This window comes from Mandrillus leucophaeus, unplaced genomic scaffold (assembly GCF_000951045.1).
Source record: "Mandrillus leucophaeus isolate KB7577 unplaced genomic scaffold, Mleu.le_1.0 Scaffold233, whole genome shotgun sequence".
NCBI classification, from domain to species: domain Eukaryota; kingdom Metazoa; phylum Chordata; class Mammalia; order Primates; family Cercopithecidae; genus Mandrillus; species Mandrillus leucophaeus.
In genome coordinates this window covers 4,086,602-4,101,139 of record NW_012102399.1, presented here as the reverse complement: position 1 = coordinate 4,101,139, position 14,538 = coordinate 4,086,602, and the positions used below count along the sequence as shown (strand labels likewise).

The window sequence follows — 14,538 nt, the reverse complement described above, 5'->3', positions numbered from 1 at the left end:
AAAAAAAAAAAAAAAGAAAGAAAGAAAAGAAAAAAAAATGTTTTTCAAGCTTGTTTTCAACAGCAAACACTTTCTCCTAATGCAAACATCTATAGAATATCAATACGAAATACAGTCACATGTGCCCCTGAAGTAACTGCAAGAAACTCCTAGAGCTCTGAGAAACAGCTTGAAAATCCTTGCCCTAAACCACAGAGCAAGTTCTATTCTCTTTTGTATCTTACACTGTTTGAAGTGGTAAGATCAGTTCTGGTTACTACACTTTAAAGCATCTTTGAAAATCTTGACCCTACAAAAGAATAATGCAAGGATTTGAAAACGTATCTCACTAAAAACCAGTAAAGGAGATGTTTTCCTCACTGTGTCATGAAATATGTTCTTGAAATATGTTCTCAAAACACCTGCAAATATCTGGAAAAGAAACCAGGACTTATTCCGTGTCTCCAGAAGACAGAACTAGAAAAAAGAGCTAGTGCGTGTGTGTTTGTTAGGGCTGCTGTAACAAAGTAATTGAAACTGGATGGCTTAAAAGAAACCAAACATTTATTGTTTCACATTTCTGGAGGCTGGAAATCCATGATCAAGGTATCAGCAGAATCACGTTCTCTCCCACAGCTCCAGGGAAGAACCTTTCCCTGCTTCTTCCAGCCTCTGATGTTCCCAGCAATCCCTGGCATTCACTGGCTTGTTGATACATGACTCCATGACTACGTGGTCGACTACATGGTCTTCTCCACTGTGTGCGTGAGTCTCTTCTCCAATTCTTAGGACACCAATTCTATTGGATTAAGGCCACACTCTACTTCGGTATGACCTCACCTCAACTAATGACATCTGCAATGACTCTATTTCCAAATAGGGTCACAATTTGAGGTACTGGGAGTTAAGACTTCAACACATCTTATTGGAGGACACGATTCAATCTGTAATAGATAGTATGAAGGTAGATTTCAGTTCTGAAAAAAAAATTATTTATTTATTTTTTTGAGACAGGATGTCACTCTTTCTCCAGGTTGGAGTGCAGTGGCACAATGCAACCTCCGTCTCCCAAGTCTCTTTTTGGTTTCAAAAAAAAAGTATTAAATTATTTTCCAGCAATTAGTTAATGGGCAATTAACCCACAAACTGAGTAAAATCATCACACTAAATATTTCAATATCATTGCTGCCTAAAAACTTCAGCTCCCATCTCCACTTACTAATTGACTGTATAAGCTACCATACTCAGTACAATGGGGGAATGTAAGCACACCTCTTTTTCTCCCAAACCTGCTTCTTCACTTTGTTCTTTGGTGAAAACTATCACCCTCAACATAGTGGTTATCTCAAGTATAAATGTACTGACTTTGAGCATGGATTTTGGAATTTGTCAGACTCAGGTTTGGGTTTTGTTTGTTTGTTTGTTTGATTGATTGATTTTTAAACTGTCTCGCTCTGTCATCCAGGCTGGAGTGCAGTGATCTTCCCATCCCAGCCTCCCAAGTAGTTGGGACCACAGGTGCACACCACCATGCCTAGCTAATTTTTATATTTTTGCAGACGTGGAGTTTCACCATGTTGCCCAGGCTAGACTGAGGTTTTAAATTCTAGCTCCATCACATTTAAAGTGTGTGAATTTGGGCAATTTGATTATGGCTGAATTTGTCCATTTTCTCACACCCTATTTCAAGCCATCATCATCCTGTCTTTATTACTAAAAGCCTTCTAATTTTTTTTTTTTTAAAGACAGACTCTTGCTCTGTTGCCAGGCTGGAGTACAGTGACATGATCTCGGCTCACTGCAACCTCCCCCTCCTGGGTTCAAGTGATTCTTCTGCCTCAGCCTCCTGAGTAGCTGGAACTACAGGCATGTGCCACTAGGCCAGGCTAATTTTTTTTGTATTTTTAGTAGAGACGGTGTTTCACCATGTTGGCCAGGATGGTCTCGATCTCTTGCCCTCGTGATCTGCCTGCCTTGGCCTCCCAAAGTGCTGGGATTACAGGCATCAGCCACCGTGCCTAGCCAATTTTTTTCTTTTAAATTGAAGTATAATGTACAATAATCTACAAATACAGTGTATAATTTGATGAATTTGACATATACATCTGTGAAACCAAGACAATCAAGATAATGAACATATGTATCATTCCCAAAAGTTTGTTTCTTCCCCTTTGTAATCTCCCCTTCCCGCCGTCCCATTTCCCTATGCGAACATTTATCGAATTCTGTCACTGTAACTAAGGATGCGTTTTCTAGAATTTTATGTAAATAAAGCCATACAGGATGTATGCTTTTTGGCGTGGCTATATTCACTCAGCATAACCAAGATTTATCAGGATTCATCAACTTCATTACATGTATCAATAGTTTGTTCCTATTTTATTGCTGAATTATTCCCTTGTATGGAGAGTTGCTGATCTGTTCACCTATTGATGGGCATTTGGGATGTTTCTAGTTTGGGCGGATTACATAAAACATAAAATGTTTTCTGTTTCATATAAACATTAGTGTACGAGGCCCTTTGTGGACATATGTTTTCTCTTGGGCAAATAGCTAGGTGTGAAATGGCTGATTTGTATAGTAGGTATGTGCATAACTTTTAAAGAAACTGCCAAATTATTTTCCAAAGTGGTTTTACAATTCTAAACTCCCACCTGCAGTGTAGGAGAGTTTCCATTGCTCCACATCCTTGCCAAAACTTGGTATGGTCAATGCAGTTGGTGTGCAGTGGGATCTCGTCGTTTTTATCGTTGTTTTTATTTGTATTTTGCTAAGGACTAAGGGTGTTGAGCAGTGCTCCACGTGTTTGCCATTCCTATGTTCTCTTTCGTTACATATCAGTTCGTGTAAAAAAACAAAATTGTCCATTACTTCATTGGGTTTTGTTACTGAATTTTAAGTTCTTAAAAAATTATAAATAGATCCTTTATCAGATATATCAACATAATTTGCAAAGATATTGTCTTGTTTTTATAGTTTGTCTTTTGAAGAACCCGTTTTACATTTTGATGAGTCCAACTCATTCTTTTAGAGTTTGTGTCATAGTTAAGAAATCTTTGTCAAATCCAAGACCTCAGATTTTCTCCTTTTTGAAGTTTTATTGTTTTTGCTCTCAATTTAGGTCTATGATTCATTTTGGGTTAATTCTGTATATAGTGTTAGGTAAGATTTTTGTTTTTTGCATATGGCTGTCCAAATGTTCTAATGCCTTTAGCTGGATGGACTGTTGTTTCACCCAGAAGTGCCTTGGCATCTTTTTTTGAAAATCAGTTGGCCGTATTTCTGGACTCTCTATTCTGTTCCATTATGTCTGTCTTTATTCCAATAGTTCATATTATAATCAATTCAAGCCATCATCCTTTGTCTGGATTACTGAAAAAGCCTCTTGGGTTCTGCTCCCATCCCCACATTCCCAGCTTTGTGACTCTTCCAATCCATTCTCCAGACTACAGCCAAGGCCAAGGTAATTTTTCCAAAGTGCAAATCTCATTCCACCAGTCCCTTTGCCCACAATATTAAGTCAAAACTTTATAACATGATTTTTGTTTTTGAGATGGAGGCTTGCTCTGTTGTCCAGGCTGGAGTGCAGTGGTGCGATCTCGGCTCACTGCAACCTTTGTCTCCTGGTTCAAGCGATTCTCCTGCTTCAGCCTCCCGAGTAGCTGGGATTACAGGCACGTGCCACCGGCCTGGTTAATTTTTGTGTTTTAGTAGAGACGAGTTTCACCCTGTTGGCTAGGCTGGTCTCAAACTCCTGACATCAGGTGATCCGCTTGCCTTGGCCTCCCAAAGTGTTGGGATTACAGGCATGAGCCACTTCACCTGGCCATAACATGGTTTTTTACCATTCTAATTCAATGCTCCCACCACACTGTTCTTTCTCATACCTGGGCCTTTGCAGTGTGTGCTTATACATGCCCTCATCTTCACTCTCCCACCTTTACCTGGCAAATACTCATCCTGCATTTCATCACATTCCCTGAATTCTTTCTTGGACTCCCTGTGTTGATTTTTCCTGCCTTGATGCTCACCCAGCACTCTGTGATTACCCCAGGACACCAAGTGTCAAACTGTATTTCAATTACCTGTCTGCCTTCCCTGCTTGATCATAGTTCCTTGAGACTCAGTAGGCACTCAATATTTAAATGAGTATAAAGACAAACAAGATAGGTTCTCATTCTTCAGAAGATCCCAAGTTATGCCAGGCAGATCAGCAAACCCTATCAGATCATGTCAAACTCCTCTAATGCTTTCTAGATCTGTTTATATTGTTTCTGCTGGTTGTTTATCATGGTGTCTTATTTCCTAGAATGTGATAACTTTATGTCCTAGGAAGAAAGTATCTTCCTCCAGAGAGGATTTTCATTTGCTTCCGCATGTCATCTCCTGAGGACACTGCCAGTCAGGGACCACATCTTAATCCAAGTCCAAGGCTTGACATTCCCTGAACCACCCTAGAGTGGGTGCAAATCCGAATCACGGCTGGTTTACTTAGCTGATCTTTACTATGAAGCAGACTCATTGGGTCTAGCTTTAAATTATTTCTTGGTGGGTGGGATGCTGGGGTAGTAGTGCAGGCTCCTTGTTTTAGGCATATCCTGGGCAACTATCCTTGTGATATTGCACACACAGTGGCTTAGTTTCATAACTATTTCTTCCCAATTGATAAATTCCCGGAGGACAAAAGTAACTCTTAGTTGCTGGGCTCATCTCTCAGCTAGTGGAAACTGAAGGACCAAATAACTTCAGTCTTACCCTGACTCACAAGGACCTACATCATCCCAAATACCCTGCTCACCCTCAATTAGTCACACAGTCCTTTGTACTGATCTTCATGCAAATTCCTCTCCTGTCCTAGCATTTTGTACTTGGGAACTCTGTTCTTTCCTGAAACTCATCTACAAAGTTTACATTTTTCAGATCATGACAGTATTTTTATTTTTTTGAAATAGAGTTTCGCTCTGTCACCCAGGCTGGAGTGCAGTGCATGGTCTCAGCTCACTGAAACTTCTGCCTCCCAGGTTCAAGTGATTCTTGTGCCTAAGCCTCCCAAACAGTGGGATTACAGGTATGTGACACCATGCCCAGCTTTTTTTGTATTTTTAGTAAAGATGGGGTTTCTCCATGTTGGCCAGGCTTGTCTCGACCTCCTGGCCTCAATGACCCACCTGCCTTGACCTCCCAAAGTGCTGGGATTACATGTGTGAGCCACCATGCCTAGCCCATGACGGTATTAAAGAAAACAAATTCAGAGGGTACATGTGCAGGTTGATTACACAGATCTACTGCCTAATGCTGGGGGTTTGGGCTCTATTGAACCCATTGCCCAAATAGCTAACACAGTACTCAATGGGTAGTTTTTCCAACCCTGGCACCTATCCCTCACTCCCTTTTGGAGTCCCCTGTGTCTTTTTTTTTTTTTGGAGATGGAGTCTCGCTGTCCCAGACTGGAGTGCAATGGTGTGATCTTAATTCACTGCAACCTCTGCCTCCCGGATTCAAGCTATTCTCCTGCCTCAGTCTCCCAAGTAGCTGGGATTACAGACGCCATTAATTTTTGTATTTTTAGTAGAGACGGGGTTTCACCATGTTGGCCAGGCTAGTCTCAAGCTCCTGACCTTGCGATCCACTCGCCCAAAGTGCTGGGATTACAGGCGTGAGCCACTGTGCCTGGCCTGTCTTATCTTTATGCGTTACAGTACTTTTGGCAGACATGTTTCTGATAATCAGAAACTATCTGCACCTCTTAAGGCTTGTAACATTTTATGATATGCTTTTCTATTTATTATCCCCCTTATCACATAAGCCCTTTGAAGATATATACTTTATCTGCCATCCTTCTTGGCACATGAAAGGTACACAATAATTATCTGCTTAATGTTGGTTTTTAACTTTATGTCAGGTTTACCTTCATGATTTTATGGTTCCTGAGATGTATTTAGTTTAAAACAATTAATTTGTGACAAGCAATTTGCCTGAGATAAAGATATGAGAAACACCTATAAAAAAGAAGCCAAAACCAATGAGGAATGATTAATGATTTATTTAAAAGTAATTTTCTCAAACTCTCTGGGATAGAAAGAGCAGGGTTCTGCTATAACATTTTACTCAGGTGGTGGTTCTTGATGTACGTTTCAAAATAGCTACCACCTAAGTTTCTTTGAGAAAGCTAGGATAAAAATACAAGTATAACCAAGTTAATTCAATACACACTTATTAAATGCCTATGTGCTACAGGTACTGTATACTAGGTACTGTGTGCTATGTGCTGGGGACACAAACACAATTGCCACACTGTCCCTACTGTTAAAAAGTTCAGGATAGATGACTGGTAGGGAGAGAAGGACGGACATGGATGACCACCTTTCAGCTACCTTTGAACTAGACCTTTCAGGTAGAAACGCAGATCATGAACATTCTAGCAACAGGGAAGAACATTAGCAGAGGACAGTGGAGGGTTGCATTGCTACTGCTTATGAAACGACGTTTGTGGATGGCTGAAGAGCAGCCTAGGGACGCCAAGGCCAGGTAGTAAAAGGCCCTAATGGTAACGAGACTGGAGAGAAAGTAGAAGTCTCAGAGACATTTTAAGGTTACACTCGACAGGACTTGAAAAATGCAAGGAGAGGACTACTGAGTATCACTGCTTGGTTAACTAGGTTGGATGGGAATGTCATTAAATTATAGCAGGATAAAAGAAATATGTTTTCATTGGGGTGAACATGGAGACATAAAATTTTAATGTTGAATTGGCTATCTGCAGGATACAGCCATCTATATTAGGATCTTGTCTGATGATATATATTCACCCACATTAAGTCCCTGAAGGCCAGGTACACACATGAGAAGATATTTCCTATCTTGGGATAAACTTTCCTTATTATTTCCATAATCCACTTAACTGTAAAGGGTGTAGGGATTCCCACTTATGTATTCTGCATCACGCAGGCAAACATTAAAAATAAATCTCACAGGCAACTAAAAAACTGGTTGAAAGGGGCTCCCAACAGGACAGATAACCACTGTGGCTTTGAGCTTTATTATCCAAGTACACAAAACTCTTAGCTGTGTCACTTGATCCTTCAATTTAGCTTATGTTTAACTTTGTTATGTGTTATGTTAGTGTGAAAATCAGTGAGAAATATAGGGAGGACATAAACAGAATCACTTATCCAGAGTAGCTTAAAGTAGTGGAGAAAAGTCAAATCCTACTATGGAAAGTAGAAATTACTTTAAGGATTATAATAAAGGAAAAGGGCACCATCAAAGTACAAAAGAAGATGGTTCATATATTTATCTAACCATCTACTAACATAGTTGTGTAGGACGGCAGGAACAGTTTGAGACATGATCATTTTTATGGCAGAATGGCTGCCTCAATGAGGACTAAGGTGCTCCTGAGGCAAGCAGATCCCCTGTAGAAAAGAACACTTAGAAATTACCAGCAGAGCATATTTAATTCTTCCTGTCAGAAATAACAGACGCTGAGATAGCCCCTTCTTGTGGTTATTTCCTTCCTCTTCTTGCAGCTTCAAGAGTCACTCATTTAAGTCATTAGTTGATCTGTTTGTATACTCCAGAAAGCATCCAGAAGTTCTTACAGTATGTCCTTAATTGTACAACTTGAAGTTCAGAAACATCGGACTCACGATAACTCTAAACAAGTGCCCGGGTCTCCATTTCCATCTTCTCTGAAAACGCTCAGTCTTTAATTGGGACTTATTAAAACATAAACACTAAAACTAGCTACATATTACATAAAGATGATGTGTTAAATAGATGGTTTGAGTGACTATCTTCATTCTGTTGCACTCATTTTGGAAATGGACATGCTCCTGTTTCTATAATCCTTTAAAATTCAGTCTTTTGTGAAGAGAAACTACTGTACAAATAAAGTTTTACATCATAAACCAAAAAGAGGTCTGGTATCTATCCCATTTAGTATTCAAGTCTACAGAAAAAAATCCAGTGACAACTGCTTTATTATTAAAAGTTATGAAATTCCATAAAGCACACAAAGTAATCTGCATTCAACTAACAAGTCTGATACATGTATTAAAAAATATATAACATAGATTTGTCTGTTTTAACATTTACATTCTATTTAAAAAGTAGTGACTTTACATATTTTGCAACTTGAATTTATAAAATATATACATCCACCCTACTCAAATCCGTAAGCATGAGCTTTCATTCCTATTAATAAAATGTACAATCTGTAGTTCTGAATAATAAAAGGAAAATGGTACCAACTAAAATGAACAAATTCCTTTTGACCTGAACATGCATTTAGTTTTTGGCTACTAATCAACCCAATAATCCATTCAAATAATTATTTTACCTTGAGCCTGACCACCAATTTGCCTTTACATATACAATCTGTGGTTAACTATGAAGAGGTGCATTTTCATGGTATCTGACAAAATTTACCAAGTTCCTTATGGTAGATTTCAGGCTTTAAATTGTATGTTTCAGGCTTCAAAAGATGCAGGATTATTCAATCTTTCCACATACCAGAAAATCTGACAAGTGATGTCATTTCGAAATCATGTTTTTGCCTTTGAGAAAACAACTTAGAACTGTGGTAGGACCATCCTTTTCTCAAAACCCAGAAAGTGTATGTGCCAAGGACTAGAACAAGAACTGGATCTCTCCTTTTCCCAGTCAACTCCTCACTCACCATATTAAAACTGGAGTTATTGAGGTATGTTAAGATAGATCCGCTTCTATTCAGGCATTCCTTCCACATACTCAAAATACCCTGATATTTTATTAACAAAAAATTTTTCATAAAAAAAATAGTCATTTAATCATTTTAGAGACTCATCACAAAATACAAGTCACAATATTAACATGTGAAAATTAAAATTACAATTAACATCTCACCAGGATCAAAGAACTCTAACTTCAACTTTCAGGATAGAGAGCCAAGTTTCAAGTATATGTCTAGATTCTACGTGCCTCTAAAGATAATAATGCACATAAACCTGACTTAAATCAGCAAACAGATGAGGCATGGTGGCTTGCACCTGTAATCCCAGCACTTTGGGAGGCTGAGGCAGGAGGAACGCCTGAGCCCAGGAATTGAAGATCAGCCTGGGCAACACGGTGAGACCTTGTGTCTTAAAGAAAAAACAAAAAACAGAAAAAAAAAAAAAAAAACCTGCATATCCATTCAGGCATGGTGGCACACACCTGTAGACTCAGCTACTCGGGAGGCAGGAGGATTGCTTGAGCCAAGAAGGTCAAGGCTGCAATGATTGTTCCACTGCACACTCCAGCCTGGGCAACAGAGAAAGAACTTGTCTCAAAAAACAAAAACAACCCCCACACAATTTATGTTGAGAAAGCAAGTTTCCCACAAATTATTTTTAAAAAATGATTCCAGGCTGGGTGCAGTAGGTCATGCCTGTAATCACAACACTTTGGGAGGCTGAGGTGGGCAGATCAGCTTGAAGTCAGGAGTTCGACACCAGCCTGGCCAACATAGTGAAACCTTGTCTCTACTAAAAATACAAAAATTAGTCAGGTGTGGCAGTGCATGCCTGTAATCCCAGCTACTCAGGAGGCCGAGGCAGGAGAAACGCTTAGACCCAGGAGGCGGAGGTTGAAATGAGCCAGATTGTGCCACTGCACTAAAGCCCAGGTGACAGAACAAGACTCCATCTCAAAAATAAATAAATAAATAAATAAAAAATAAAAATAATAATCATTCCACATCTCAAAATGACTTAGAAATTTAAATGGAAAAATAAATAATTTGCTTGGGCAATAATTTGGCTTTGGGAGAGTCCTCATCCAAAAATAACAAAATTTCCTTAATATTACTAGTGAAGAACTAATTACAGCTAACAGCTCATTTGCCAAGCAGTCAATTATTCAACAAATTTAGCCATCTACTGACAAACTGAAATTAGTATCAGAAATTCCATGTATTTTATTTGTAGGTAGGAGAGCCATTTTACATTTTTCAAAACTTCATGGCATAGTTTTAATAATCTTCCTTCTGTAGATTCCCTAACTTCAGGAAAAAAAAAGAGAATAAATTAGAAGTGAGAAAAGGAAACTGGAAGACTGATACACTGAACATCTGTGGGAAGAGACAGAAAAATAGGAAGAAAAAGAAAGGACAGATTTTTAAAAATTTAGAAAAGACTGCAAAGAGGATTGGGGCCAGTTGGTGCAGATTTAAGACACCTTCTTCACAGACCTCAATCATGCACAGGCAGTAAGGGCATTACTGTAACACAGAACAGTATAGTAGCTGATTTTGATAATGAATTCTCAGAAAATAATATGATTAAGCTTCAGTTCTTATTGAAAAGCAATGTACATACACAATTACAAACAATTGCAAATTTTAAGCATTCAGCTAAGATATGTACAAAAAAATTAATGAACATGAGATCAAGAAATATAAGCAGCAGTCACCATAAAGGCTTAGAACTAGTGACACTGAATTCTTTATTTAAAAAAATTTTTGAACACACAGTACCTCCTCTTCTCTTCTATCTTTAGGAAGAAGTTATAACAAGGTTTAAATATCTCAATTCTGAAAAACAATAGGCTTTTAAAAAATAAGACTTGATTACCAGAAACAAGTAATATGTAGTTACATAACCATTTTCATATCACTACTCATTTCCATTATTTACCAATTCATCTTTGACGCAACTTGGAAACAATTAAGCAGTCACTAGACACCTGTTTTAGAATCTGAAGAAATTACTATCCACCACAGGAATCTAATGCATATATTTAAAATTTCATAAGGGAAAAAGTAGTAAACTATTCTAGTTACTTTATACCAAATATTGATATTCCTAGTCAAAACAACAAGGATTAAGATCTTTCTCCAGGTGAACTGTTGACTATATAGATGCTATTTCCAGCACTTTCTTCTGGGGATTAAAAATGCTTTATTTCCCTGCTGGCTAACATGATAAATTATATATTACAAGTAAGTGCTTCAGAAGTGAATATTAATTCCTTAAGAGAACAACCATAAAATGTATTTTATAAAAATTCTCTTAAAAACTGAAAAGAATCCTTCTCTTTAAAACCTATGGCATTAATCCCTACTTGACCAAAAAAAAAAAAAAAAAAAAAAAAGGAAGGGCACCATGTTCATGATCTAAGCATGCATAAATAAGGAAGCAAATGTATTACTGTCTTAACAGAATTTGGCAAACCAGAAGAATGGCTTAAAAATAAATAAATAAATAAATAAAAAAAGAAAAGTGTACATTATCTTCTAAGTATGAAAGTCTAATTCTGTAGGCCTATGTAGCAAATAGTGCCCCACGAGGAAATGCAGGGAGGGGGCAAGTAGCATATCCCTATATACATTTTCTTGATATTCTGGTTGTCTTTCAACAATGCATTACAGAGAAATATTCTTTTTATTATTACAAGCCATTCATTAATTGCTCTGTAGAGCAATGACTCAGATAAATGTCCTACGACTTTTAATAATGTAACTAACACATAAATTAAATTTAAGTGCAAGGAGTTTTCAATGATTCCTAAATTTCAAGAGAGTGTTGTTAACCTGATTATGAATTTTAAATGTTTGTGCTCCTATATTTTAGGATATTTCACCTTATTTTCTTCTCTTTAAACCGTAAGATGTACCGAAATTATTTCATTTTCTTCTACTTTCCTCTGTTTCATTTTATTTTATGGTATTTATATGTAGAGAGAGAGGTATGTTAAAATATTGTTATAAAAAACTCAATTGAGGCTATATATGACCTATTACTCTATAGTATAGCATTGTTAATCTTTGACCCAGTATATTAATTCCTTTGGTGAATAAATGTCACCAGTCATTTCTTTATAAAAGCATTTTAGTAAGAGAACCAGCAATATGGAGAGAGATTTCTCCCCAACCCCCAGAAAAAGATCAAGTCAAACGGTAGTGTAGAGCAGTTATGTAAAATATGAAAATACATAATTTACAGCTGCAATTTTCATATTAAAAGCAGTTTAAAACTCTGAGTAATTCAAAGACTTTCTGTCTTGGTTAAACAGGTCAACTAATAAAACTGACAGAGATCACTGTGAGAATTTATATTTATCTAGTCAAGACAGAACAAAAATGTTTATAATTTTTTAAAAGTGGTAATTGTTAACTAGCGGTATATAAACAGTGTCCACAATTTGGTGGCTGGCCATGGTTTTAATTTTTTTTTCAAGTTATTTCTATAGCAGACATATTTTTGAAGTCTACCCACCCCTGAGTTCAGCAATTATACTTTTAGAGTGTAAAATTATATGCCCTTAATTAACAACATGTACAAAGCTACAAAATGTCATCTATACAGATTAAAAACAATTTTAAAATATTTACCAATTATTGATTGAATGGTTTTACTGGGGTACATATTTCAAACCTTTCAGCCAACTGGCTTTTAGTTTTAAGCCCAAATTGATTCATATATTCACTGCAGGATATTTCAAAAAGAGTGCAACAATAAGGCATTAGTAAAAATAACACTGTAGTAGAAACAGATTTTGCATATGTGAAAAGGTAATTTATAAAATACATTAATCACTTCTTAAAAAGAACTTAGTTGCAGTATCATTAACTCACATGGTACTGAGAATTGGACCTTTCAACGATTTTTTTTCTGTAGAAAATTTTATCTAACTGTAAGCAAAGTCTTTTCAACAACAACAAAACAAAACCCTCCAGGAAAAACTATATGGCTGTGTGAGACAAATAAGCAACCATTTGACAGCGATTTTTGCCTAAATTTTAAAATAAAAATGTCCACACTCTTTTGTTAAAACATTAAGCCTCTGTCAAAAATGTATTTCTTATTTTAGGGTACAGGATTAAAGGACAAGATGATACTTACAAGTAAAGAAAATTTACAAGAAAAAACTTAACAAAAGTTTTTCAATAAAAGTACTGTAACATTCAAACTTGACTTATAATAAAAGAAACAAGATTGCAAACAAAAATGTTTACGGGTTTTCCAAACATAAATAAATGAAATAGTGTTTAGGCAGTAGGGCTCATGCTGATGGCTAGCAGGAAGTGAACAGAGTGTAACCTACTTGGAAAAAATCTTTAATGTACAAATAACAAGCCCAAATTATGGACTGCAGCAATTTAATCATCACTGCCATTTTTCTTACTTCCAAAATAAAGCCTTGATTAAACCATTCATACCCTATATTACTCATACCTTTACTTCAGAGATTGAGGAACTATATACAACAAATGAATTTATTTTCACCATAGGGATAACATACTGTACCTCTCTGCCAATGTTACTTGAAAATCTTCCATGTCAAAACAACTTGACAGTAGATATAAACAATTCAATAAATACGCAATGATCTTTCATTACAGTCCTTTAAAGGCGCATGTTAATTCATGCTGTTAACCTTAGGATCACAGTGCATAGAATCCAAATATAAACAGTTGGGGTGACTTTTAAAGTAATGTTGGATCCCTCACTTTATTTATATTCCCACTATAACCGACAAGTTCATTTCATAGGCCCTATCATGCATTAATCATTGAGTGGCAGGAGTTAATGAAAACTTTTCCTGTTACAACGTCCATTGCCGGCAATGAACGTACCAAAACCGCCAAGGAAGTCATTGTTATTGCACAATACATAAGGACCTGGAGCTTTTCCAAAAGCTTAAAAAAATAAAAATAAAAAATGGAATTATATTTGACGTTTCCTGACACCTGCATTAATACTGTATGACTAATAAAAGCATGTCAGTTGCCTGGACTGAACCAGCGATCAACATGCGCCCAGAATGCACACAAGTAAAAATGCAGTAAAAGGAAGTAGTCTTCATTGCCTATAGGTCACTTCCAGTCAAAGGTTAAAGTTCAAAGACTGAATGATCAAAGTGCTCATTTTCTCAGTAGGACTATCTTCTGCTAGGAGGATGATAACAGTGGCATCAACAAGTATCATCTTTAAGAAAAGGAGAAAAAAGATAATTAAAAAGTCAAGCATGTATAAGTAAATTCTACAAGTTTGTTTAATGTAGAAATAATTTCAATTAGCAAGAAGTACACAGTTTACATGTCTGATCTGCCTCCCCCAAACCTGTGAATACAAAGTGTAATCTGTGTTCAATTATACAGTGATAAACAAATTAAGTTTTATTCTTTCAGAGAAATAGTTCCCACAAACCTTAAAATGATATGTTATTAGTACATTCTATTTAAAATAATAAACTGATATGACATGTTAGTACATATTCAGGATGTATTAATCTTAAGAGAATTATTTTATGGGCAACAAGTTCACATTGTAATGAGATAGGACGTAAACTCCTGATCAACAGTGCCATGCTATTTAACACAGAATAATACACAACTTGTCTTTAGACTGTGAAGGAAGTAACCTTTCTTTACCAATGAGATACAATCTCCAAATCAATAAACAGTTAAGATTAATTTCCCTTTAGAAAATAAGCTTTCAGGCTGGACATGGTGGCTCACACCTGTAATCCCAGCACTTTGGGAGGCCAAGGCAGGCAGATCACTTGAGGTCAGGAGTTTGAGACCAGCCTGGCCAA

The 14,538-nt window shown here is 36.8% G+C and overlaps 1 protein-coding gene across 3 annotated transcripts in view; it reads right to left on the bottom strand.

The window, feature by feature from the left end:
* Nucleotides 1–524: 524 nt before the first annotated feature.
* UBE2W (ubiquitin-conjugating enzyme E2W (putative)) overlaps nt 525–14,538 on the bottom strand; it is an 87,520-nt gene continuing 73,506 nt past the window's right edge. For 2 of the 3 annotated variants that reach the window (XM_011981999.1, XM_011981997.1), the window contains one exon: nt 10,427–13,928. In XM_011981999.1, the coding sequence (XP_011837389.1) occupies nt 13,915–13,928 (14 nt within the window). In that variant the 3' untranslated portion in view covers nt 10,427–13,914. Of the gene's footprint in view, nt 957–10,426; nt 13,929–14,538 lie in introns of those variants that run through there. The other variant, XM_011981998.1, reaches the window with a different exon arrangement.